A 25,429-nucleotide genomic window follows, 5' to 3' on the forward strand; every position below is an offset into this window, starting at 1 on the left:
TCTCTCCTGAAATCTGGCTGTATGCATTGGAAATAAGAGGATGAAATTATCACATGCTTACCCTTTCTAAGCATTCTCAACAGCCCCTTGGAAAGTTATCCCACAGCATGCACTTGCTCCAGTCTTATATACAAAAACCTTTTATTTATTGATTTATTTGTTGATTACATGTACATTGCTTCAGATTTCATTTTTGTACTCTTTTAGCATGAGACTTGTCTGTTTAAATCAGGACACATCACTTTTTCCATTAATTTTTTGCATGCATAATTTAAAATGATAATCTTTCATTTAATAATTGCTCTTGAAAACAATGATAAGTGTTTCATTGAAGAGTGAATGTTTTGGATTTGGGGTTGAATCTAAGGAAGATAGTATAGATAAAATTATACTTGCCACCAGTACTATCTAGACCATTCTTGTAAATGTGTACTTAGTAGACTTCGTAACATGCACATATATAAATAGACAGGAAAATGAACTTCCAGCCTGTTGAAAGTATCCCTGTTCCCTCACTCTGATTTTGCACATGAGGAGACTCATACCAAAATCAGAAACAAGAGCTGGAGTATGACGGGTTTTCATGACCTCTTTGCCTATCAAGTGTTCTAATCTTGACACCTCAGGTTTCCCTACCCAGTGGCATTCCTAATTATCCTCTCTGTCAGCATCCTGCCCCTTTTCTCCACGACATTGCTACTCCAAAATTCCCATCTCTGTTTTATCCAGACACTCCTAAGCCACACCCCAAATCTAAAGCAGAGATGCTCCCATGAGACACTTACCACAGGGACAGCACAGGCTCAGTGCTCTTCAAGGGCACCACTGCAGGGCCCAGCAGGACACCTTCATTTACAAACAGATGACTTTGTCTTGCCCACTGTTCATTAACGTGTCATTACAGCTGGCCAAATCACTATTCACTTCCATTTTCTCACACTGACAAGTCCAGTTTTTGAATGTTTTAGACATGAAGGAAACTGAAGAGAAAACTAACAGATGAATTTTCAGCTGTCTTTGCCCAAGCTCCCCTGAGTAGGCATATGTTGTGTTGGATATTCAGATCAACTTCAAAGGATGTAAAGAAATTAATTCAGCCATAACTATCAATGCTACCTTAGAAGAACAAAAACTATATAAGTATTCAAGATGTCATTATGAGGTTGACACCCTTTTGCCTGATCTTACAATTAAAATGTTCTTATTGGGTTTTGGCTTTTCCCAGAGTGATGCTGTAAATCTCATAGCACCTTTGAGGTGGCTAAGTATTATTATCCAATCAGTGTAGATGGCACAGATGCTATGCCTTATTTCACTTAAATGTATCAAAGTGATGTTGCTATGGAAATGTACTGCCACAGTGTAGGCACAAAATTTTAACTTCTATCAAAGATTAATAATGGCAAATGAGTATCCTTTGCAGATTATGACCATTCTTTGAGTATCTATAAGTTAATGACTCAAAAGTAGAACAACATACATGTCTATAGGAAAATTGAGTTTATCAATCATTCAAAAATATTTCTTGAGTACATATTTAGTGCCTGGCACTGTGCAAGAAACTAGATATCTGAGGAACCAGATCCAAATTTCCTTGTCTTCCTAGGTTTTCAGTCTAGTGAGGTAGGCATCCTAATCATAAAGCTTGCAAAGAAATAGGCATGTTGTAAAGAAAAGTAGGAGGCATCCATGAAGGCACATAAGTGTGGGCACATATGTTAGTTTGGAAATACAGATACGGCCTCCCTGAAGAATTGCCATTATAGTTGAGGCCTGAGGATGTGGGGGGCTGGCCAGGTAGAAACATGTAAAAAAGCATTCCAGAAAGTGGGGGCAGTCAGAAAGGGATGCTGAGATGGGGGTAGGGGAGGGAATGGGGCTTGAGAGAAATTGAAAGAAAGTCAGTATGAGAAGAACAGAGCAAGAAAGGGGGAAATAGCAGGATATGAGGCTGGAGGGGAAGGCTGGATCCAGGTGACCAAGGCCTTGAAAGCTAGGATACAGTAATGGGAAACCATTGAAGAGCTTCCCAAGGAGAAGAAGTGGCCTGATTACCTATGTTGCTGTGTGCAGAATAGATTGAAGGTAGGGCCTGTTGGAAATCAAAGAGGGTTAAGGGAATACTGTGGTGGTCTAGCTAAGCTCATGGCAATGCCATGGAGAAAGGCAAAGTGATTCTGGAGACATTTTGGAATTAGAATTCACAGCACTCTACTATGACTTGGATGGAGGCTACTGGGGGAGAAGAGAGAAACAGTTTCTGACTTGAACACTTGAGTTGATTGAGACATCACATTTTGAGGTGGGAAGAACGGAAAGAACAGGGCTGGAAGACGCTCAACAGTTCAGTTTTGGACGTATTGAACCTAAGGTGTCTGTGAAACAGCCAGCTGGAAATGAGACCTGGGCAGGTGAATATATGGGCCTGGAGCTTAAGAAAACAACAGTTTGAATTAGAACATCTTTTTTAGATAGTATCATGGAATAGTCTTTGCAGTCTTAAACTACTAGCAATATTAATGGCATCATGTGTTTAGTTCATATGAGACCAGACATAGTTACCATCTCAATGTACATATTCATATTCGGAGAACATCATTCATAGTAGATGCATGGTATTCAGGACAAGCCAACACGAAATGCCTGCAATTATATAAAATTTATGTTTTTAAAAATTCATTACCCAAGTAATATATAATGTTTATAGTTAACTTTCATATAATAAAAAACTAAAATTGGGGCACCTGGGTGGCTCGGTTGGTTAAGCATCCAACTATTGATTTAGGCTCAGGTCATGATCTCATGGTTCGTGAGTTCAAGCCGCACATCAGGCTCCACACTGACAGTGAGGAACCTGCTTAGGATTCTCTCTCTCTCTCTCTCTCTCTCTCTCTCTCTCTCTCTCTCTCTCTTTCTTTCTTCCCCTCCACACTTGTGGTCTCTTTCTCTCTCAAAATAAATAAACTTAAAAAAAAAAACTTAAAAAGGGGCATCTGGGTGGCTCAGTCAGTTGAGTGTCCAACTTCAGCTCAGGTCATGATCTCACAGTTCGTGAGTTTGAGCCCCACATCAGATTCTGCACTCAGAACCTGGAGCCTGCTTTGGATTCCATGTCTCTCTCTCTCTCTCTCTCTCTCTCTCTCTCTGCTTCTCCCCTACTTGCACTCTTTCTCTCTCTCTCCCTCAAACATTAAAACAATTTTTTTAAATTTAAAAAAAAAAGGAAAAACCAAAATTAATTATAACCCTACCCACAATTTTTTTACATACATGTGTACTTTTGGGGATGCTATAAAAAGTAGCTGGAGGGAAAGGAATAGACAGACAAGCTCAGGAAGAGTTTATAGCAGAAGAGAAGGCTACAAGCACAGTAGTAGATATCTAATTTAAGAAGCAGAGTCAGGGGCGCCTGGGTGGCGCAGTCGGTTAAGCCTCCGACTTCAGCCAGGTCATGATCTCGCGGTCCGTGAGTTCGAGCCCCGCGTCGGGCTCTGGGCTGATGGCTCAGAGCCTGGAGCCTGTTTCCGATTCTGTGTCTCCCTCTCTCTCTGCCCCTCCCCTGTTCATGCTCTGTCTCTCTCTGTCCCAAAAATAAATTAAAAAACGTTGAAAAAAAATTAAAAAAAAAAAAAAGCAGAGTCAGAAACAAAATTCGTTTATTTATTCATAAACTTTTACTTCCCAAATGCTTATTGAGCATCTGCCGGGCGCCAAGTCCTGTTTTAAATTCCAAAGCAGGAATCACAGACTGCAGGGTGTTTTGTTTGTACCCTGCACAGGCTTTTAAAATTTTCAACTTAAGTGCCAACATTTAAAATTTGTAATATTTTACATTAAAAAAAATCTGAATTTCTATCTATCCTTTAAAATCAGAAGAGCGAGGGACACCGGGGTGGCCCAGTCTGTTAAGCATCCAACTTCAGCTCAGGTCGTGATCTCACAGTCCATGAGTTTGAGCCCCGTGTCAAGCTCTGTGCTGACAGCTCGGAGCCTGGAGCTGCTTCAGATTCTGTGTGTCCCTCTCTCTCTGCCCCTCCCCCACTTCTTCTCTGTCTCTTTCTCAAAAATAAATAATAAAACATTTTTTAAAAATCAAAAGAGCTAGCAACATGGGGCCTGCATTCCTGCCTGGCTGAATCTGAGTCGCCTTCTCCTTGTAAGGAGTCATGCTCTCCAGGGGCAGATGCAGTCCCTAGGACTTCCCAGTGCCTTCCTTTTATTTTACACTCTGCCAACTTCCTTCACTCTTTTAGGGTGTCTTCCTGACCCCTGGAGAGTTTTTGGTCCCTGCTCAAGAGATGCAAAATCAAATGCAACGTTGTTGCTACCCTGCATGACCAAAGCGATGGAAAGATGCTGAAGATTTTAAGCAGGGGAATGACGTGACCAAAACTGCACTTTTTAAAAATGATTTTCATGGCAGTGTGGAGCATGGGCTGCATGGGAACAACCGTGGAAGTTGGGGAGCTGGTAATTAAGCTAGTCACCAGAGTAATCAAGAGGGAAGCCATGTTTGTGGCCTGGCTGAAGGCAAGAGCGGATAAGTAGGAACAAGAGGCCAATACATGAGGCACTAAGGAGCGAGAGCTACTTACTGTCATGGGTCATGGACTGGACGTGTCGGTAAAGGAGATGGAGAAGTTAGGTAAACCCAGGTTTCTGGCTTGATCAAAAGGATGCTGTCATTCGTTGGGTTTGGAAATACAGGTACAGCAGGAGTAAATTTAGGGTAAATACTAAATTGATTTTGGACGTGTTGACCTTGAAACATGTGTGAGACATTCAAATGGAATGGGAAGTAGAAAGTTCTCTCAAATCAGAGCCACAGAGAAGTTGGGGAAGGCAATAGAGATTTGGGGCACATTGGATAAGTGATACCTTTATTTGTGGCTTTAGATGAGCTGAACTCTGGAAACCAAAGGAAAAGCAGAAGGGTGCTGAGCAGGTCTTGAGACAGAGGGCCTGGGGAGGAGACTGATGGGGGGGAGCAGAGGTGAGGAGCACCATGCGGCCAGTGTGGCAAGAGCCCCAGGCGATGAGAGTCCAAGTGAGAGACAAGTCCGTGTGCTCAGAGGCCAAACAGGTCAGATAAAGAGTCAGAAAGTGTGTGTTAGGTTTGATGAGGTCAGAAATGAAACAATAGTGTGTTGAAAGAAAATGAGAGGGAAGAAAATGGAAATGGGGAGTGGAGACTGAGGAGAGTAGGGTATAGCTGAGTGCAGCTAGAGCAGGAGGGGAATGTGTGTATTTGAGAGACCATGGAGGTGATGGTTGATTTCTTTTTCCTGTTTCCTTTTGATGGTGATACTGTTCATTCTGGAGGTATGTGTATGATGAAAGCAAAAAAAGAGGGAATAGCAGACGTGGGAGAAAAGGCAGTAGTGATGGGGCAGTGCCTCTGAGTAGGGAGAGTGGTATGGAGGAGGACCCTGAGCAGCACCCAGGGGCACCCAAGGACGGCTCCTGAAGAAGAGCCCCGAGAAGGAGAATGGAGCATAAGGGAAACAACAGGCTGTGAAATGCTCCTCTTTATCAGTGACAAATACTATTTATCGTAGTAATTCTTTGTGTTACAATGGAGAACAGATATAGTAAGAATGCTTCAAATCCTAATTGGCATATACTTTGTTTCACTTCTGACTTCTAAATGCTCTTAGAAACTGTGAACACAGATACAGCAACTTAAGTCTGTATTTCCCTTAGACCTATTTCAAGGGTGAAGAAGACTAATATATATTACCTTCTATTACTCTGTGATTTATCATTGCATCTTCTTGGGAACAGGAGCTGTGGCAAATTAAGTGAAAAAGGCATACAAAATAAAGCTATTAAAGTGGAAAAGGGAATTTTAAAAAAGAGAGAGGGAGAAGTAAATATTCTAAACCAGGCTAGTAATTGTAACTGAAACCTCTTGTACATTGAGTTTGGGGCCACCAAAACAGAAGAAGAAAATGTGATGAAATAAAAAGCAAATATTTTCCCATTAAAGTATTCTTTGGTACTTCAGGAAAGAGCAAGTTTTCCAAATCTCAAAGGATTTCGGATGTAATTTGTTGTACAAGAGACATGGAACAACAGTGGTAGGGTGCTCCTAACAGCTACCATTTATAGAACAGAATGTCCACTCCGTGCTACGTGTCTCCATGCCTAACCTCTGATTCTCAGTGCAACCTTCAAAGTGGGTGCTACAGAGAGGGAAACCGGGAGGTGAAGGGTAGACAGATTGTTCCAGGTCACACAGCTAATAAATAGCATGTTTGGGGGTATACGGCCCCAAAGTGCCTCTCATGGTGTTATTCTTCAATAATTATTTCAAAAACAATGCCACAAAAACCTTCTTATGCTTGTTTCTTTTATCAACCCTTCCTCAAAACTGAGAGTATAATACTGAAACAGAACTTAGCAAAGGTATGCCCTTGGTACCAGTGCATTAAATGCATCATTGCCTAATCCTTAAAAACGTACCTGTTGCCTATCTTAATTACTCTGCGTATAAAATATTTGTCATTTTATGCTTTTTTTTCTAAAAAGATAATATACTTTTTAAAAATTGAGCCAGTAAATTAATTGTGCTTCTCTGCCTCTTCCTTTCCTTCCTCCTTTTCCTTCTTTTTATTCCCTAAAGTTTTAAGTAAATTCATACATACCTAGTTATCTGCTCTTCCAGTTTCTTTATTAAAATAGGTTACAATTAGTCATGATTCAGTAGTTAAATGCTACAGTTGTTGTCAGATTTATTATTTCCTGTCCATTAAATTGTTAGGTTATAGAGGTCTTCTTCCAAAACGGTGTTTAGTTTTCAAGGTTTCCTCGTTTGTGTTTGGTTTACTTTAATTATGATTACTTTGAACACTTGGTTTGTTCTGGAATATCCAGTTATCTCAAGTTTCTCAATTTCTCTAATCCTTTTGTCTGTTTGTATTGAATCCCCATGATTTAAATGATCAGTAGCTAAGATCAGCAGCTTCTTGATAAGGTCTCTTTCTCCATAATTAGATATTTTTTAATCAGTTCTGTATCATTAATATGATATCATAAAATGTCTTTGTACAATTCCCCATGAGTACACAATTTTGAGGGGCATTTTTCCCCTTAATTTCTTTTTCACTTCTCCGTGTGCGGTGATCTTGATGTGTCGAGATAAGATTAGTGCTTGGTGAGATTAGAAGTGTGTATTTCATTTAAAACCCCGTTTAAAAATAAAGGGCAGCGTGCCTATTATTATTCAGCCCTTAAACTGCTCTTTTTATATCCTCAGATGCTCTGAGACAGAAATTTTCAAAGTACAGTCTGAGGATTCCTGGAGGGTCCCTGAGTTGCCTTTCAGAGGGTCTGTGAGGTCAGAAGTATGTTGTCATAATATGAAGACATTTCTCTTCACTTACGAAAGTACAGTGGAATATTCCAGAGTCTGAATGATGTGTGATTTTGCAGTAGACAGTGCAGAAGCAGATAAGAGAATCTAGCCATCTTCTATTAAACCAGAAATTAAAGAAATTTGTAAAATTTTAAGACAATAGCACAGCACTCACTATTTTTTGTTTTAGAAAATAGTTATTTTTATTAGAAAATGTTTATGTTCATGTGTCATTAGTTTATTGGGTTTTTTTTAATAAATTAGGATTTTTTTTAATTTCTCAGTTTTAACTACTAACATAGTAACTAATGTTAGATATAACTCACATAAGCAAAAAGCTCTTTGAGGTTCTCAATAATTGTTTTTACTCTAACAGGGTCCTGAGACCAAAAGGTTTGAGATCTGGTGTTCTAAAAGGTTGCTGCTGCTTCTAACAATTGTATCTTTTGGGGGGAAGGCAAAAGATCATGCTCCACCTTTTCTTTTTTGCTTGGCTTCCTGACTAGAGATAATGTAAAAGGTAAAAGTATTAACTATTGGTTAAAAGCAGTCAGTGGGTCTAAGCAAAAATAAAATAATGATTCCTGCCATTTTTGTCAGTCGAATACATTTAAATGACTCCTACAACATTTGTACATGATTATATCTCGACTTTTAATAATCTTTATGCACCAAGTAATTTATAGTAATTAATCCCTGCCTATATTTTTAAAAGCCAGGATCATGACCTTCAGTATTTCATTGCTTTATTTTGTCTTTAAATTTGTTCTTCTGTTGGTGCATAGCTCCTAAGTCTATTATTTTCTCTAAAAATTTTCTTCTGTTATCTGGTCTAGCTCTCCTTTATGAAGTGCCAAATGGTGTCATTTTGTTTTGTTTCGTGTTAATTTGGACTTAGAACACAAAACTACCATTTCTGTTCTAGAAAGCCAGAACAGTAGTTGGTGAACGTCTTTAAATAATTAGTACTTTGCTAAACCAATACTTGTAAGTTTATCTCATTTGCTGTTGTTATTGTGTTGCTATCTTCACTGTCATTTTCTTCCCAACGGAATGGAGCTTCTAAATTGGGTTAGACTGTGGGAGAGCAATATTTTCTCTTGATCCCAAACTGCAATTCTTAGGTGTGTTCCAAAGCAACTGTATGAGAAACTTGTATTGTTGCCCTCAAACTCAGCTTATACAACATACAGCATCTTCCTCCTCAGGGATCTCGTGGGTTTTCCCTGAGTGTCACTCAAGGCTGAGCATGGCCCTCTGCCTTCTCACTTCTCCTCCCCTGCCATTACCTTCCCTCTCCTTCCATCATGTTCCTCTCCTCTCCATCTTTGTGATTTTCCTCTCATTCCCACCCCACACAGTCCAGCATCTGCTTGGGAGTCACATAATAGACAAGGCTATGGCCTCCACTTCCGGACACCTACGTCTGAACCTCACTCAGCTCCACACATCTAGTTGTGACATTGAGCACATCTCTTGGCCTCTCTCTGCCTCGGTTTTCTTATTTGCAGAACAAGCATTATAGGATTTGCAAGTACGAGGTGTTTGTAATAGTGCTTGGAGTATAGGACGTGCATAGGGCACGTATGGTATTATTGTCTATATGTGATCATTATCTACTGTAAGGAGTGAGCTCAGCCTGGTGAGACATGAGCAAAAGCAACTTTATTTTATCTCACCATTGTCCTGGCAGATCCACTCTGAACCCATTCCTCTCCTTCATGAATAAAATTTCAAGCTATTCCCATAGCTTTTCCAGGCACTCTTGCATAAGGAAAAGACTAAAATTTTAGACTTATCCAACTTTTAAATGTCTTCCTTCCCCCAACGTGGACATGAGAGATCTATAATTTCTAACTATAGGGGATAGGAATATTTGTTAGTTTCTTCTCTTCCTCCTGCTTTTTACCCACCAACTGATTGTGCTCCTTCTAGAGTTGCTGTGAGGGTGACAGGAGAGGGAGAGGAGAAGGACAGTGAAGAAAGGTCTCACCAGACTGCTACAGTTATGGTCTGGCATCTGTGATCTCCGGGGATGGCAGGTTACAATGCCTATGGGACACCACTGATGGCTCTACAGAGACCCATTGCGGGGGAGTTCTCTCACCTCAGGTGCTCTGAGGAGTCACTGGTTCCTCAACTGCCTGCTGTCACCTTCCCCATGTTCTGCTTCCTGTGATGCTGAAATGAGATGGCATCACCCCAGCAGGAAACATTCTTCAGGGAGACTCATGTCTGGTTCCCTTCTGCACAGTCCACATTGAACCCTCAAGAGATAACTGCACCTGTGTTCAGCTATTCTTTGAGAGTAGCTGAATTTCATTGGGGCCCTCTCTCCTCACTCACCTACTCCAACCATCTCTTTTTCATGAGTGAGCTGGATATCAATTCCTGTTTCCCCAAATCACTGACATGTCAAGCACCACAAATTGTGACCTTGAAGCTATCCACCTTCTGTTACCTGGCTTGCAAAGAGAGAAGGCTCCTTCCCTTCCCATAGAAGATAGGAAAGGAGAAATACTGAAGTTCACTGGCAACTTTTTCTCCCAACCCAACAGAAAAATGGGCAAAGGATATAAACAGGCAGTTCATAGAAGAGGAAAACCAGTAAGCATGTACTATACCAGTAAACAGAGAAAGGCAAATTTAACCAAACCTGATACAATATTTACACTGAAGCCCAGCAAAGGTTAAAAATACAGATTTGGTGAAGATGTCAGGAAAACATAAAGATTTACACTGTTGATGTGAGTAGATATTGATGGAGTCTTTTCAGAGAATGATTTTGCAGTATTTATTAACATTTAAAATCTACTTTTTGACCCCACCATACCTGCTTCCAGGTATCTGTCCTAGAGAAACACCAGCAAAACTAGCCAAACATCCAAGGGATAGAAGGCTTATTATTGCCTTATTTATAATTTTTAAAAACTTGAATGCCCATCAAAAAGGGACTAGCAAAATAACTTATGATACTTCCAATGAAATGGATACAAGCAAGTGGTAAAGAGATTAAGCTGTAGTGATTTGTGGAAAAGGTTTCAAAAACATATTGTGTGAAAAAAGCAGTATAAAAATTAATATTAATCATGCATTTATATAAGAAAATGGAAAAATCAGGGATATTTCCTTGCATACATACATTCATGTTTGTGAATTCATAGAAAAAAGTTAAAACCATTTCAAACTGATGAGTGATTACTTTTGGAGAGGGATCTGAAACCAGGGGAAGCAGGACCAGGTAAGACCTCCACAATCACAGCGAGAGTATGTTACATGTGTGATAACACATAATTTATGAAATAATTTAAAATATAATAAAATGAGTGGAATTGCTAGAGGTGATCTTTAATTTAAGGTTGTCTCCAATATACCACTCTATATTGATAGCTGGATTTACTAATCCTCAGAAGAGCCTATCAGAGCATTCATCATCTTTAAGCAATATTTATCATATTAAGGATAGTCTTCTATAATAATTACTCACATCTAAATGTCTGTTCAAGCAATAATTAGTAAGTCTTTGCTGTGGTTGTGAGCTTCTGAGATGACACATACAATTATGCTTTTCAGATATAAACCAGACAGACTTCAATACATAGAACCTTGACTTATTATAATAATAATTAGATTTGAATTGATATGGTAATATGCATAAAGAGAGCTACAACTAATATTCTCTGAGGAGTAAATATTTTATTTCTAGCAGTTGGTTTTATACACTTTAAAATTCATTTCACTTTCAAGTAACTGTCAGCTGTTCTTGAATTATGTATAGTATAAACTTGTTTTCCTTTATGGTGTTTATTTTCAAAATCATCATATATGTGTGTTGTCGAATCACATGACTTAGTAAAGATAATTCTAATTCTGAAAAGATTAAACATGAATGTTGGAACCATTAAGTACAATTACTGTAATGTTACTTCATTATTTTCCCTATTTAGTACCTACATGAAAATGGGATTGTCCATCGTGATCTCAAACCAGAGAATCTTCTCTATGCAACTCCAGCCCCAGATGCACCACTCAAAATCGGTGAGGACATTTCCTAATGTCTCATGACTCCTTTCCCAGAGTAGAAGAAATTTATTTCATGGAATTTTTAAATACTGCTCCATCCGGTTTTGCCTCCATTTAATTTCCTTGAATATTTGGTGTCTGTAAAGGAATAATGCATTATTTGGGAAGTTTGTGTTCTTTCTGGAATCAGCGCCTAGGAGGTGCTCCAGTGCTGAACACAAAGGAAACGTATTTTGTAGAAATGGCAGGGACTCCAGGGGGTGATGGTGTATTTTGTAGATAAGTTTATACAGAAGAAAATCACAGATAACATAACACTTCTTCTTTTGTTACTGTTTATTCCACAAATCAGTTGGAGCTTAATTTTAGATATTCAAGAACTTTGACACAAAATGCTTAGTGCATATTCTTGAATTTAGGGTCTGAGTCACTTGTTTATGTGAACAGAGAAAATTGAGATCTGTATTTCCCAAAGTGCACTCCACAGAACACTGGTTCCTCAGCTGAGTGAACAGGGGTAACTACTGTAATTCCCTTTGTGGGAAACGGGAGTTGTTTGTGGAAGTGCTAAGGTTGGTCAAATAAGGTAGGAAATGCCAACTTAAACACGATTTTTTATTTTTGCAGGACTTCCCAGAACTTTAAAAATGCTAGTGTGTAAACTGACATCTAAATTAGTGTACTGTGAGGTTTTTCCCAAACCTTATTTGACTTTGGAAACCTTGTTTTTCCTACCAGTAAGCATTTTGAAGAACTACAAAGATGAACTTTGTGAAACTCCCATCTGTTCAAAGGGTTCCTTAAATCAGCATTTTAGAAAAAAAATATACATATGTTAAATGCTACTTTCCAAAGCAAATCTTCATTTGCAAATAATAATAATAAAATTTATTTTATATGAATCCTCCTTTAGTAGATCTGCATTAAATCCTGTGAAGGACATTGCTCTTTTGGTGCTGGCCTGTGTAATGTTAATCTGATCAGTTCACTGCATTAGAAGTGTTAACATCTTTGAAAATTAAGTTATACATATCATAGAAGAGCTCAGACAACATAATGTGCTTTATGAATGCAAGAACTCAAAGAAAAAAAATACCAAAGGCCTGCTAGGCAGCCGTCCTGTTCTTATAATCACTCCTGAAAGGCAGTGAACGGCGGGGAGACTTCCATTTCCTTTGACATCACTTTCAAAGATTTTATCCTTAAAGAAATTTCTTTAAATGGATGGATAGATACTAATTTAGACAGGAGAGGCTTTCTTTCTGAAGGACTTCCTGCTGCTTTCCCTGATAAGGATCAGCACCTCCGTGGAAATGTGGGTTTATCTTTGAAGTCTAAAATGGCATCAATTCTGCACCTGCCTCTCTTGAAGAGTGGCCTTGAATGGTTTCCTGATGTTTCCTGAGTGAGAGAGATGTAGCCCAGCAAACAGACCATAATGGTAGCAACACTTTGGTAGTGTTTTATCTAGGTAATATTCTGAGGAATAAATAAAAAGGACTTTTGCCCAAAAAAAGTGTTATATCTCTCATATGAGAGTAAATCCTTATCCATAAAATACACTAAAGAATGACATTATTTTGAAGCAGAATAAATGTTTTGATATTTCTGTTAATTTCTTTGACATTCGTGAAAACCTAATTTTTTATTTTGATTTTGTCCAAGGGATTACTAATTCTATATCACTATATTATACTTTAGAGTTACTGTTTCATAAATCTCAGAATTAATATTAGACAAAATGTATCTATTGCAACTATTACTTCAAGAAAAAAAGAGGTAATTTGCTAAACACTAGGGATTATAGAGCATAAAATGTATTTGGGAGTCATGTTTTTCTCAAATTTAAAGCAAGACTTGAATTGGTATTATTATTATTTTATTTTATTTTATTTTATTTTATTTTATTTTATTTTATTTTATTTTATTTTATTTTTTTAGTTCCCTCTCCCATGTGACGGGTCCCCTTCTACCTATCCATCCATCATCAAATACAAAAACAAATAAATCTGTTTTATTTTGAATAACAGAAATATTCTGTCATCTTATAAAAGCTGAGAAAAGACTTGTTTCATTAAATGTTTCTCTTGTGTTGTTAGCTGATTTTGGACTCTCTAAAATTGTGGAACATCAAGTGCTCATGAAGACAGTGTGTGGAACCCCAGGGTACTGCGGTATGCTCTTTAATACTGATATTTACTTTTATTGTTATTTGAAATCGATTTTTGCTTCATGATCTAATTTTCTAACTCCTAATATCTCTATTTAAAATGCTTACAGTGTGATGTGAGTCTCCATGAGGAAGGCGTGTATAAACGATACTTAGACCACCTCTTGTTCTACATGAGGGGTTCAATGATGTTGGTTTTAGGGCCCCCTTCTTAGAAAGGCAGGGAAAGAAGGAGCCCTAGGAAAAAGGACTGGGTGCTCTGCACCTGTCTCCTGGGCAGTAGCTACTCTTGAACCCACTTCGAAGCAGAAGGACAATCATCAAGAAAGAGGGCAGGGAAACAACCTTATTTGTGGTTGGAAATAGAGCCATGAGTCCTCCTGTCACTTTCCTTGTTTGCTTTTACTTGGGAGGATGGGTGAGGAGGGAGTGTGTCATTAATTCAAGGGCGTATAGGGTAACAGTGAGATTGGGGTAGTCCCTAGTCCTCATTGATGGCACTCCCCTAGCCTTATTAAGATAAAGGCTTCAGGTGGGATTGCCCCGCCAGAGTCCCCCAGTCTCTAGAGATGGACTGTGTGACAGTCCTCACTCCTAAGAACCACGTAACTAACTTATTTTAACAATGTTTGAATTCATGCACATCAGACTATAGAAGGTACAGTTAGATATCCACTGAAGCAAATATATGATTAAGTTCACAGAATTTTAGTGCTAGAAGAAGCTTTAAAGTTCATTTACTAACTTTCTCATTTTGAGTTCTAGAGTATGACTTCCCCAAGATTCCACATCTAGTTGTTAGTGGGTCAGAGACAAGAATCCAGGTATCCAAGGGCCTAAAAACAGATTTATACAATTCCCTCTTCAAAAAAGCCAATATAGATAAATCAGTATAATTTTCCTTCATAGAAATATTTATCAGTTATTATTTATATCTTAAAATGTTTTTGTTTTGTTTTGTCTTGTTTTTAGTTTTTTAAACCTCAAAAGTATTACTCGGTCATTGCAGGAAGTAAAAATCCAAGTATGTGTAATCAGTATTAATAGCCTTATGAATTCTTCCTCATCTTTCTCCATGTTTCCATATTCACATATGGAATTCACATATTCACAATAAACTTTTTATTATTTTGTTTTTACCTAGTTAATTTCCCTACTGAATCTAAAATATTATGTTCTTGTAGCTCAATTGTTCATAGACCCAGTAATTACACAGAATTAAGTATACCTGTCTTTCTATTAAATCTTTACATTGTGCCAAATATTCTTGTTCTGGACCTTTAACTCCTTGGCAAGAGTAGACTACCAATTAGGAGTAAATTCAGAAAACTCCAAGTAACTGTGGCTTATGAAAGATAGAGGTTGATTTCTGTCATGTTAAAAGTCTAGTGAAAGGCAATCCTGGTGGGTTCTCCAGGTAAGGCTCTGTGGATCTCAGTGCCAGGGGTCCAGGCCTTTTCTGTCTTGCTCTACCGTTCTTTAGCATGCTTCCTCACAGTCCAAAATGGCTGCTTGAAATCAGTCATTACATCCACATTCTCTGTGACAGGAAGGGGGGAAGGGGGAAAAAAGGGTGTACCTTTTCATTGTTAAATAGACTTGCCAAAGCTCCACGTCACTTCCACTTCTCTCTTATTGGCCAGTACTTGGTTACAGCCTCCATACTACCAGAGTGAGTCTTTTGGCTGGACATGTTGCTGCCCCAAATGAATTCAGTGTTCTGTTACTAAGCATAAGTATTGCATTAGACCGCTCACTATCTCTAGCAGAGACTTGAGTAAGATTCCCATTACCAGGGGGGAAAAAAAAAACTATTAAAGCATACAATGTTCCCTATAGGCATCCTCTTGTTTTATATATATAATTTATAGATAGATAGATAGATAGATAGATAGATAGATATAGATATATATTTATATATGTATATATTTATATATATATATTTATGTATATTTTATTTTCCTTAGAACTGTTAGCCGACAACCTCTCCATGACATCTAATGGTGCCATAGATATTTCCCGTTTCTCTAATTCATGTGTCCTTGTCATCCTCCTATATTTCTTTCATGCCTCCCGATCTCCAAAGCCATAAAGATAAAAAAAGAACCCCAAATTTTGTACCATGTGCCAAATGGGATTGCCCATTTGTGAGTATTAACTGCTGACCAATCAAAAGAAGCATTGAAAGAGAATTGACAAAAGAATGATAAAACAAAGTAAGGATTTCCCAAAAGAAGAAAGCTGATGGACAATTTAGTAATCATTATCTAAGTACAAACACTGAGTATTCCTAGGAGGTAGGTAGGTTGGAGCATTTCTCTGAGAACTAGCAGCCCTGAAATGGGAAGATCAGGAAGAGCTTACAGTAGCCATCTCTAAGGGTCCCTTCTGTGACTAAGAGATAGCAGCATCCTTGTAATGGCTTTGATAATAGTGATAAGAGCAGCTCTTTCCTGCAGCGTGACAGAATAGCCATTCTATGAGTGAATGATTCATTCATTGATAAAATGAACATTGAATGTCTAAGAGGCTCTGAGATTCAAGAGTGAACACCATATGGTCTTGTCCTTTAAGGATTTCATGGGCTATTAAAGAAAAAATACCCATACACAATAAATCAGTTTGTGTTGGTAAGTTGTAGTTTTATCCAAGCTAAAGGCTTAGGTATTCAGAGGGGAGGGAACAATTAATCCTCCCTAATATTTGAGCTGGACTCTGAAGGTTGGATAGGCGTTCAACAAGTGAAGAGGTAGCCACAAGGCATTCTTTGCAAGTAGGCAAAGGAAGAGAAAAATCATAGAGGAGTGGTAGCATCTGGCAGATTCAGGGACTCTTGGTTACTTTGGCACTTTGCACAACTGCAGTATAGATATAGTTGGACTTGGAAAGATACAATGGACCATATTTTTAAATAATCTATATATCAGGCTAAGGAATTCAGATTTGCTTTGGTAAATAGTAGTGATGAGCAAAGGTTCTTAATCAGGGCAATTATATTTTAAAATCAAATCTGTATCTTACAAATATCTCGACAATGTCATTATGACAGATGGTTTTGAGGGAAAAAAGAGACAAAAGAAGACAAATTAGAAAGTGATTATAAATTCTCTTTCCTGTCCCTCTGATGTCAGAAATGTACACACAGAATGCTGTCACTCCAGCACTCCACTTCTCAGAATGATGTATTCGATCTGTTCCTACATCCAATCATTTTTTTAATATAAAATGATAATAAAAATACTAGTTCAGCGTCTTGTGCTTGCCATAAACAGACCCTTCTTACAGATAATGCCATCTAATAATGGAGGCTTATTTTCCACTGACTATTCCCCCCTGCCAAAAGTACCCACACTACTCTCACTTACTATCCCTTCCCCCACCCCAACCCCACCCCCGCCTAGAGGTTAGGGACAGGATTTTAAGGATACACCTGTGTATAGTAACACAAAAAACACTGGAAAGGCTGCGTTAGGGAAAACAAGGTCGCAGTCACACCCAGGGCACAGGAAGTGGATGGCCTAGAGAAAAGGCAAGATGCAGAGTTTAAACGTTTTTGTTTTTGTTTTTTTTAGTTAATATAATAGTGAATAATAATAACATATAGTAATGAAACAATTAGACTTTATAGGCAAGGCTGAAGCCCCTTTGAGGTTCACTCAGTTCTAGCCTTTCCTCCCTGCAATACATGTAAGTGCCATCATCAGTTTGGCGTGTCCCTTCTGAGAGTACCTAGGTGGGGAGGAAACTGCCCATTTATACAATGAGTTGGAAATGAGACTGGTGGGAATCACCGTCCTACAGAAACCATGACTTTACACACAGACTTTAGTTTTAACTTGAAAAGATATCTGAGGCCCCTTCAGTTGACAGAGAGGAGACGTGTGAGCTTGTTTTCTTTTTTTTTTTTCTTTTTTTTTTAAATTTTTTTTTTCAACGTTTTTTTTTATTTATTTTTGGGACAGAGAGAGACAGAGCATGAATGGGGGAGGGGCAGAGAGAGAGGGAGACACAGAATCGGAAGCAGGCTCCAGGCTCCAAGCCATCAGCCCAGAGCCTGATGCGGGGCTCGAACTCAGGGACCCTGAGATCGTGACCTGGCTGAAGTCGGACGCTTAACCGACTGCGCCACCCAGGCGCCCCTTGTTTTCTTGCTCATTGGAAGGGTGATTACATTCCAGGTCAGTTCTCCTCATGTACACAGGGTCTAGTGTCTACCTTTAATGGAAGGCTTTTTCAGTTACATCTTTTGAGGGAGTGGGTGTTTATATTACACCATCTGTCATTTGTCAGGAAATACAAAAGTGAAAAGCCATCCATTCAGTCTCATTCATAGAACCTTTGCCCCAGGATATTAATAACAGAGGGTTCTCCTATAAGTGAATTGCAAAAGAAAAATCACAGATGCTGTATGTTTAAGCAAATACTCATTATTTCCTGGGAAGTGTGCCCAGTGGAAAATAAACTCCAGGCCAGAAAATTAAAATCTGTGATCCAGATAAATGAAATCAATGACTAGTGTTCTGAAATAGCCGTGAAGAGATTCTCCACATCTTGTTATTGCGAAAAGAAATAGGTCTCAGAAAAAAAAAAAAAAATCCATTAGGTCATGGCTCCTGATAAATAGGCCACAACATATGCAATATTACTACCAAATGTCTTGACTGGTTTAACTATTTAAGACTGGAAGTCTGCGGGTGTTCAGCCTATCAATGCCAATCACAAAAACAAGTAAAGCTGTGAGAGTAGAAAAGAAAACAATATGGTAAAGGGTTAGGTAAAAGAGTATTTCTGTATAATACTGATTTCTAATTTACTTATAAGCTTAGTTAATTAAACTATGTATGTTCATGGTTCATATTTCTACCCGTCTATCCAAATTCAATTTTTAGGGTCTAGAAGCTCTTCAGAATTGATTTTCTCTTGGCGTTTGCCAGAGTCCCCTTGGAGTGATAATCCTGTGTTGTTTCTGCATTGTTATATTTTAAAGAAATAATTTATTATGTTCACTATACCAAAATTAAAGATAATTTCTCAATAGTCTAGAGTCAGACAGAAGAGATTTCTGTCTACATGAACACATACTAATATGACCAATGTAGGAAAATTTAATGTAGTAGAAGGAAATCTAATCATCTAAAATATAAGCTTTCAGAATAGTTTCATAAAAGATGTATTTTGTTCATTTCTAGAGGACTAAATAGCTAAGGTGAAATAACAAGAGTGTCAGATTATGTTGGTAATCTAACTGGCTAAGGGATAATTTCACCTGAGAGTTAATTAAATACCCACTAGGGTGACTTCCTTTTTACAGTGAACTTAAAAGAAAACAGAAGAGTACATAGTAAAATGTCAGTTGCATGGCTTATAACATGCTTGATGGGCTGATGTGTGTACACGGGGCTCCTGTGGGGTTAGTGGACGATGGGCAAGAGCAGGGGATGTGAGAAGAAGCAAGCAGAGAATGCTCAGCAGGTGAGTAAGGAGTGCCTAGGTCCATCTCCCATTGCTGACCATGGCACTTCTTTCTCCCTGAGATAGGCTGTGTCTGCAGCCACCATATGACTGTCCCAGGCACGCTTGCAATGCTTGATCCGTATGAGCACATGCCAGGTAAAGGAAAAAGTGGGGCTGGGGATAGATACACGAGAGGTGAGGAAAGGCCATAGCTTATCTTGGTCTTGACCTTGCAGATGACAGGGACTCTGCTGGTGGAATGCAGGCTGTCTTGGAAGTTTTAAATCTAGAGGAAAATGAGCCTCTCGGGGTATTTGTATTGATCTGGTACTGACCTAGACAAAGTGTTTTCTGTGGAACTTTAGTTATGTACCTATTCAATTCTTTTTTCATTTAATAAATTATTTACTGAGCTCCTACTATGCACCAGGCACTATTCTAGGTGTTAGGGGTACAACAATCAATCAAACAAACAAACAAGATCTCTTCTTTAAGGGTGGTACATTTTAGTGAGAGAAGGCAAATAATAAACATAATGATTGTGTCAATATATAGAAAGGTGATCATTCCTATAGAGTTGGGAAAGAGGATAGAAAGTGTTGGGACACGCTGACCAGAGAAGGCTTCACTCATGAGGGAGCAGAAGAGCAAAGATTTGGAAGAGGCAGGGAGAGAGCAAGCCATGCAGATTCTATGGAAAGAACATTCCAGGTGGAGGGGACAGAGCACACCAACCCTGAGGCAGGAACACAGCTGGGTGTCTATAGGTTGAAGAAGGACACAGTTGAGTGAAGTGCAATGGTAAGGGGAGAAATAATAGGTAGGAGGGGGACCAAAGAGCTCCAGTTGGAAGGATAGAGTTCACATTTACTGAGATGGGGAGGACTTGAGGAGCAACGGGGTTGGAGCTCGTTGATTTTGAGATGCCTGTTAGATATCCAGGTGGAGATGACATGTGGGCAGAAGGGTATATATGTTTGAGGTTCAGGAGCAAGGTCATGTCTGTTGATATAAATGGGGGCTCTGTCACCATTTAGATGCTATGGAAAGTCATGAGACTCCAGGGAAGAAGAAGAAACAACCCAGACTGATCCTGGGGCAACATCACCAGTAGAGGCCAGAGAGAAGAAACCATGTTTATTATTCATAGAACATCAGATAGTGGAGGAAGCATCACTGGACAGGATTAGGAATTACGAATGGGTGCTGCAAGGCACAGATATGGGGCACAATATACACAACAGTGTTCTAGCATCTAAAGCTATCAGCAGAAGGAGGGGCTGCCTCCCTGGCTCGGGAAATGGTCCCGGAGGCTGACTACTGACCCGTGTCTCAGGATTCAGGGGAGCAAGGGGAGAAGAGACAGAGTGTTGCTCATTTCTGCATCACCCAGCAGATACATAGTATTTGACATTCATAATATTACCTCACGGTCTGTCTATATATATTTTATATGTGTAAACTATGTTGAGGATTATGGCAAGCGCTTCATTTAATCCAAGTTAACCAAATATATTCTGACCTGAGATGGCTTATAAAATTGAGTCTGAAGAGATTGTCCTTCCTCCTACTTTTCATGTTCTCTTTGGCTTAGAAACAGCCTTTTAATGTGCTGGTCATCCTTAACTTCTGCGTCCCCATACCATAAATCATTCTCTGTCCTTCCCTCTTTGTAACTGTAAGTGACTACCTAAGGAACAGAACCAACTGTGCCAGAGAACTCACTGTGCTAAGGACTCAGCTCTATTATTACCCATGTGAGGGCGGAATGCAGGGGAGAAGCGGTCATAGGAAGGGTGACTGATGGCAAGTGGGAAGGAGACTTGCTTAAAATGTATTCTTTGGGCCCTGAACACCCACAAAGTGTTCCATTTAGAATGTTGTCACAGACAGGATATGCACAAAATAAAAATATTTTGAGAGAATTATTAGTGATAATTACAGTAAGATTTATAGCTCCATTAGAGAAAAACATGGTATTTGCCATACTTAACAGAGTTCGAAGTCCGTGTCCATCACTTTATATCTGTATCTCCATATCCAAAAGAGACTCTTGCATGATGTTAATATTAGGACGAGTTCAGTTTATTTATTGATACTCCACCTCCTTGTAGAGGCAGCTTTTCAAGAATGAATACCTCTTTGCTGTCCCTGGGCCTGCATCCATCACAGCTTTGAAGTGAGCAGGAGACTCAGTCTGATTAAGATTCAGAACAAATAGTGATTGCTCTAAGATGGGAGGGCTCTGTGGGATCATAGAAAAGTGAATTTCATAGACATAAAACTTTCCCAGGGTAATAAAAATAGGTTGTGTTTATTTTTTCCTCTTCTGAAAGTACTTAGGTGTTCTCAAATACTTGATTTTCTCTTCAGGGTATTATTAAAAAAATAAAAAGTAAGATGGGGAAAATAAACAGGCTATCTTTCTTCACCCATTTATAAGATTTATACAAAGAGAAGTATGCAATTCGTGTGGCAAGGAAGACTTATTTAAACAGCTTTAATGAAAAAATACTAAGTGAGAGATGGATTGACTGATGTTTGTAGTGTAAAAGATCAAGAGCCCAGGAAAATGGAAAAGATGAGTTAGGTCATGAAGTGTATCCCTTGAGTTCTAAAATATCCTTCAAACTTCTTTCTTGCTCTACACTACAAGTCATAGATACCCAAAGTGACGGAGGCCCCACATGCCTCCTCAGCCCTTCTCGACCTCTCACACCATGGCATGTATGGAATCAGTAGTATTCTGAGAGTCACTGTAGTAAACTGGTAAGGCTGCTCCTAGCTAGAGGCAACTCCTTCTGGAAACATGTCAACTGTATCCCAGTCTGATTCACCCCTTTGTTACAACACTAAGCAAATGGCGCCGGGACATGACCTGTCTTCTCTGTTGTCAAAGCAAAAATTGCACTTGACAGGGCTTAAATGTTGTGCCCCGTTCTCACCAAATATCTGTGACACCCTGGCAAAGGACCACACATGGTACAGGTGCTGAGGAAGGCACAGAGTAGGGTCTGCCCGGCTGCCTGTAGGAAGCTGCCTGGAGTGCATTCTCCTCTGGGTTCCTCACCATGTTAAGAGCAACAAGGGGAGAGAATTTCCAAACACTGCTCTTCTCCTTCTGGTAGATAAATCCTTCTTTCTCCTCCTTCCACAGTGCTCACTCCTCAGAGGCAAAGTGTAGAGAGACTTCTAGATGCTGAAGACTTGTGCTCTAAAGAAAACTCAATTCAAGACAAGACTGTACAGTGAAAAGCTCCACAGTGGTTCTCCCTCAGCTGTAGGAGGGGGTGGAATTCTGCAAAGTCAGATTCAGGCTTTAAGATGAAAATAGATTTGTTCCTCTATGTTTTGAATCACTAAAACAAAAGCATAGGAGAGAATTTAAGAACAAATAAACAAACAAACAGAAGCCCTCATGTACTGGAATCTGTAGTCTGGCCTCTGCCTCACAGGGGCTCATCTCACAGGGACTTCACTGTGCCCGGGGGTGTGCTCCACCCACACTGGCTTGCTCAGCTCCTTGGGCACCCTCGCTCCTGCCCGCTCCTGCCCGCCACAAAGTCTCTGCATGTGTGGCTGCTCCACCCAACCCGCTTCACTCTCTTTCCTCAACCACTGCCCTCTCCCCCTTTGCCTGGTTAACTTCTCCAGTCTTTCACATCTCACTTTAAACTTTGCTTTCTCTACCCACCTTCCTTGATCTTTCTCACCAGGTCAGCCCTCTATTGGAGACACCCTCCATCCAAGCACTTACAGTTACCACTTTGTATTTCTTCATGTGGCTTTCTCGATCAATGCCTACCTCCCCCACCAAACTGTAAGCTCCATGGTGGCAGAGACGTGTTCTCTGGAACTCCCCATTGCTCTCCCAACACCATATAACATAGTGCCCATCATACAGCAGGTACTTAATAAATAGTTCATGGTTTGTTTAATGAGTGAATGAACGAACATGTGGATTTCACTCATCTTAGTCTCCCTGGGATTTGTCTTTCTCAGAAGAGTTAACAGTAGTTTGAAAAAAGTCTTCTGCTAAAGATTGCCAATGTGTGGTCTTAACTCAATAGGTAGGAAGGAATTGACAAAATGAAGGTGCAATCCATGATCAAAATCATCCCTCTACTTTTCTCCTAGGGCTTTAGAAAAAGAGGGGAAACTTAGCCTCAGTGGCCCCTGTCAGAGTGTCATAGGGCATACCTCATACTTTTTATATGGGACCATTTCCAGAACTAGTAACAGTGAGTTTATTTAATAAACTGAAATTCATCCCAGTCTGTAGATGGACCCTCAGTCTCTAGAAGTTTTAATGGTACCATGATCTTATCGAAAAAGCAACACTCTGAGGTCTAAGTGGTATGTTGGTAAATAAATATCATAAAGTTTGAATTTTTAATATAATTTTGATATTCAGTTAAAATTGCTTTTTAAAAAAGTGAAGGCTGGTATCTTGGCAATTCTAAGACCATTTGCCACAATTATTCTGTGTTGGAAATTGGAGTATGAGCTCTGTAGCATTTAGTGTTAATGAGCAAAACACGAATGATAAGCTTACGAAGGGGCACAAAACTTGGATCCACTTAGAAGACATCCAGAGAAATCAATAAAGGATTATTGACTTTTTTAGAAAAGAGGATTCTAAATTATTTTAAACACATTTTTAAAAACTGGATCACACCTTGAAATGATTTTCTCCCTTACTGTATTTTTTTGACTTATTTGTTTGTTTGGGCAGTGAGGTGAAAAGATATGTAGGACACCTGGAAGTGCTTTAGCATTAAAAGGTGGGCTAGCTGATGTCTTTTCCTGAACCAAGTTGGAAGTAGTCAAGTATTTCCCTCCTTAATAAAATCACAAATTTGTAGGATCCACTGCAAGGACATTTGATACCTAGGAGACCTGTAGCGCTGGTATGCTGGAGCTTGAAATGTATTCTGGAAAGCTTCTGGCTCTTGGAAAGGGTTCAGACAGATTACAAGAGTATATTCTGCTGGTCCTGAAGTCAAGGTTATGATAACTAGCAACTGTGAAAATATTTAAAGGTTTCTGTGAATGGGATCTGATTGGATCTAGGTGCTTAGGGTTTGTTTCACCTAAGTTTTGTATTCTGATTAGTAAATATTCTAAATTCTTCTTAAGAGAAATTTATTATGGAGGGCAAAAACATTCTATATTCCTTTTGTCTCAGTTAACCTCACCATGGAAAGTTTAGTGTTTCACACCAGGGGATTGCCCACATTGCAGCCTACCGCCTTACAAGGAACTAAGTTGCCTCTGGAGGGTAAGGTCGCACCCTGTGCTGTGAGGGGAGGTCAGATATTACCAGGTCAGGTAAGAAAACCAGATGCCCTAAAAAGTGGATTCAGAAAGAGTTTTGTTCCATGGTGTTTGCTTAATTTGGGCCCTTACCTGGGAGCTATCAAGAATGGCCAGAAAGGGGCGCCTGGGTGGCGCAGTCGGTTAAGCGTCCGACTTCAGCCAGGTCACGATCTCGCGGTCCGTGAGTTCGAGCCCCGCGTCAGGCTCTGGGCTGATGGCTCGGAGCCTGGAGCCTGCTTCCGATTCTGTGTCTCCCTCTCTCTCTGCCCCTCCCCCGTTCATGCTCTGTCTCTCTCTGTCCCAAAAATAAATAAACGTTGGAAGAAAAAAAAATTAAAAAAAAAAAAAAAAGAATGGCCAGAAAAAGCACCTGACCTCTGCGACAGGGTGCTCACCTCCGGACAGCACCGAGGGGAGGCTTGAGAGCTCTGGAGCCAATAGGATAGGTTACACCCAGGGCCAACATACACAGTTGACGCTCCGGCGGAGGAACAGGAATTCAGTAGAGTGCCTGTCCTCTCTTCTTGCTTAAATTGGCAGTAACAACCCCTCTACTAATATCACAGTGGCTAGTAGCTTCAAACTCAAGAGTACTTGGAAATTAGCTAATCCAATTCGCTTAGGTTTTAGAGGTAAAAACAAGTCCCAGAAAATGTAAAGGACTCTCCCCAACAGATTTTTGTATGTCTAAATGTCAGTGTGGGACTTGACAGCACTCCACTGATGGGAAGACCTGAGTGGGGAAGGGCTAATCGTACTAAATGTGCGTGCATTCAACTCCCTGACTGGAACAGCTCCCAGTGACACAGACAGCACAGCGGCCCTCCTGGAAGAGGCAGCCTAACCAGAGTTTCCTCTGAACCCTGATGAGCAAGGCATTTGCAAGTGGGCGCTCAGTGTTGAGGCCCAAAGGAACCATATGTGGGGTACAGATTGCCCTGAAAAACGAAAGCTAACCTGAAGGAGTGAATGGTGTTGGCAACGAGCGTGCATTTTCTTAATTATGTTAATTAAATTCTAAGAGGAAAATTTTCTAGGAATAATATGCCTATAGATGAGAAAAACTTCCTGGCCCCAGACACCATTCTTTAAAGGGTGCATCCTGC

General features: G+C 39.7%; 1 protein-coding gene across 2 annotated transcripts in view; it reads left to right on the plus strand.

Annotated features, from left to right (window-relative positions):
- CAMK4 (calcium/calmodulin dependent protein kinase IV) overlaps nt 1-25,429 on the plus strand; it is a 311,152-nt gene that overhangs the window by 265,685 nt on the left and 20,038 nt on the right. For both annotated transcript variants that reach the window (XM_045034623.1, XM_003981193.6), the window contains 2 exons: nt 11,305-11,395; nt 13,480-13,554. In XM_045034623.1, coding sequence (XP_044890558.1) covers nt 11,305-11,395; nt 13,480-13,554 — 166 coding nt within the window. The remainder of the gene's footprint in view (nt 1-11,304; nt 11,396-13,479; nt 13,555-25,429) is intronic.

Source organism: Felis catus, chromosome A1 (genome assembly GCF_018350175.1).
Source record: "Felis catus isolate Fca126 chromosome A1, F.catus_Fca126_mat1.0, whole genome shotgun sequence".
Taxonomy (NCBI): Eukaryota; Metazoa; Chordata; class Mammalia; order Carnivora; family Felidae; genus Felis; species Felis catus.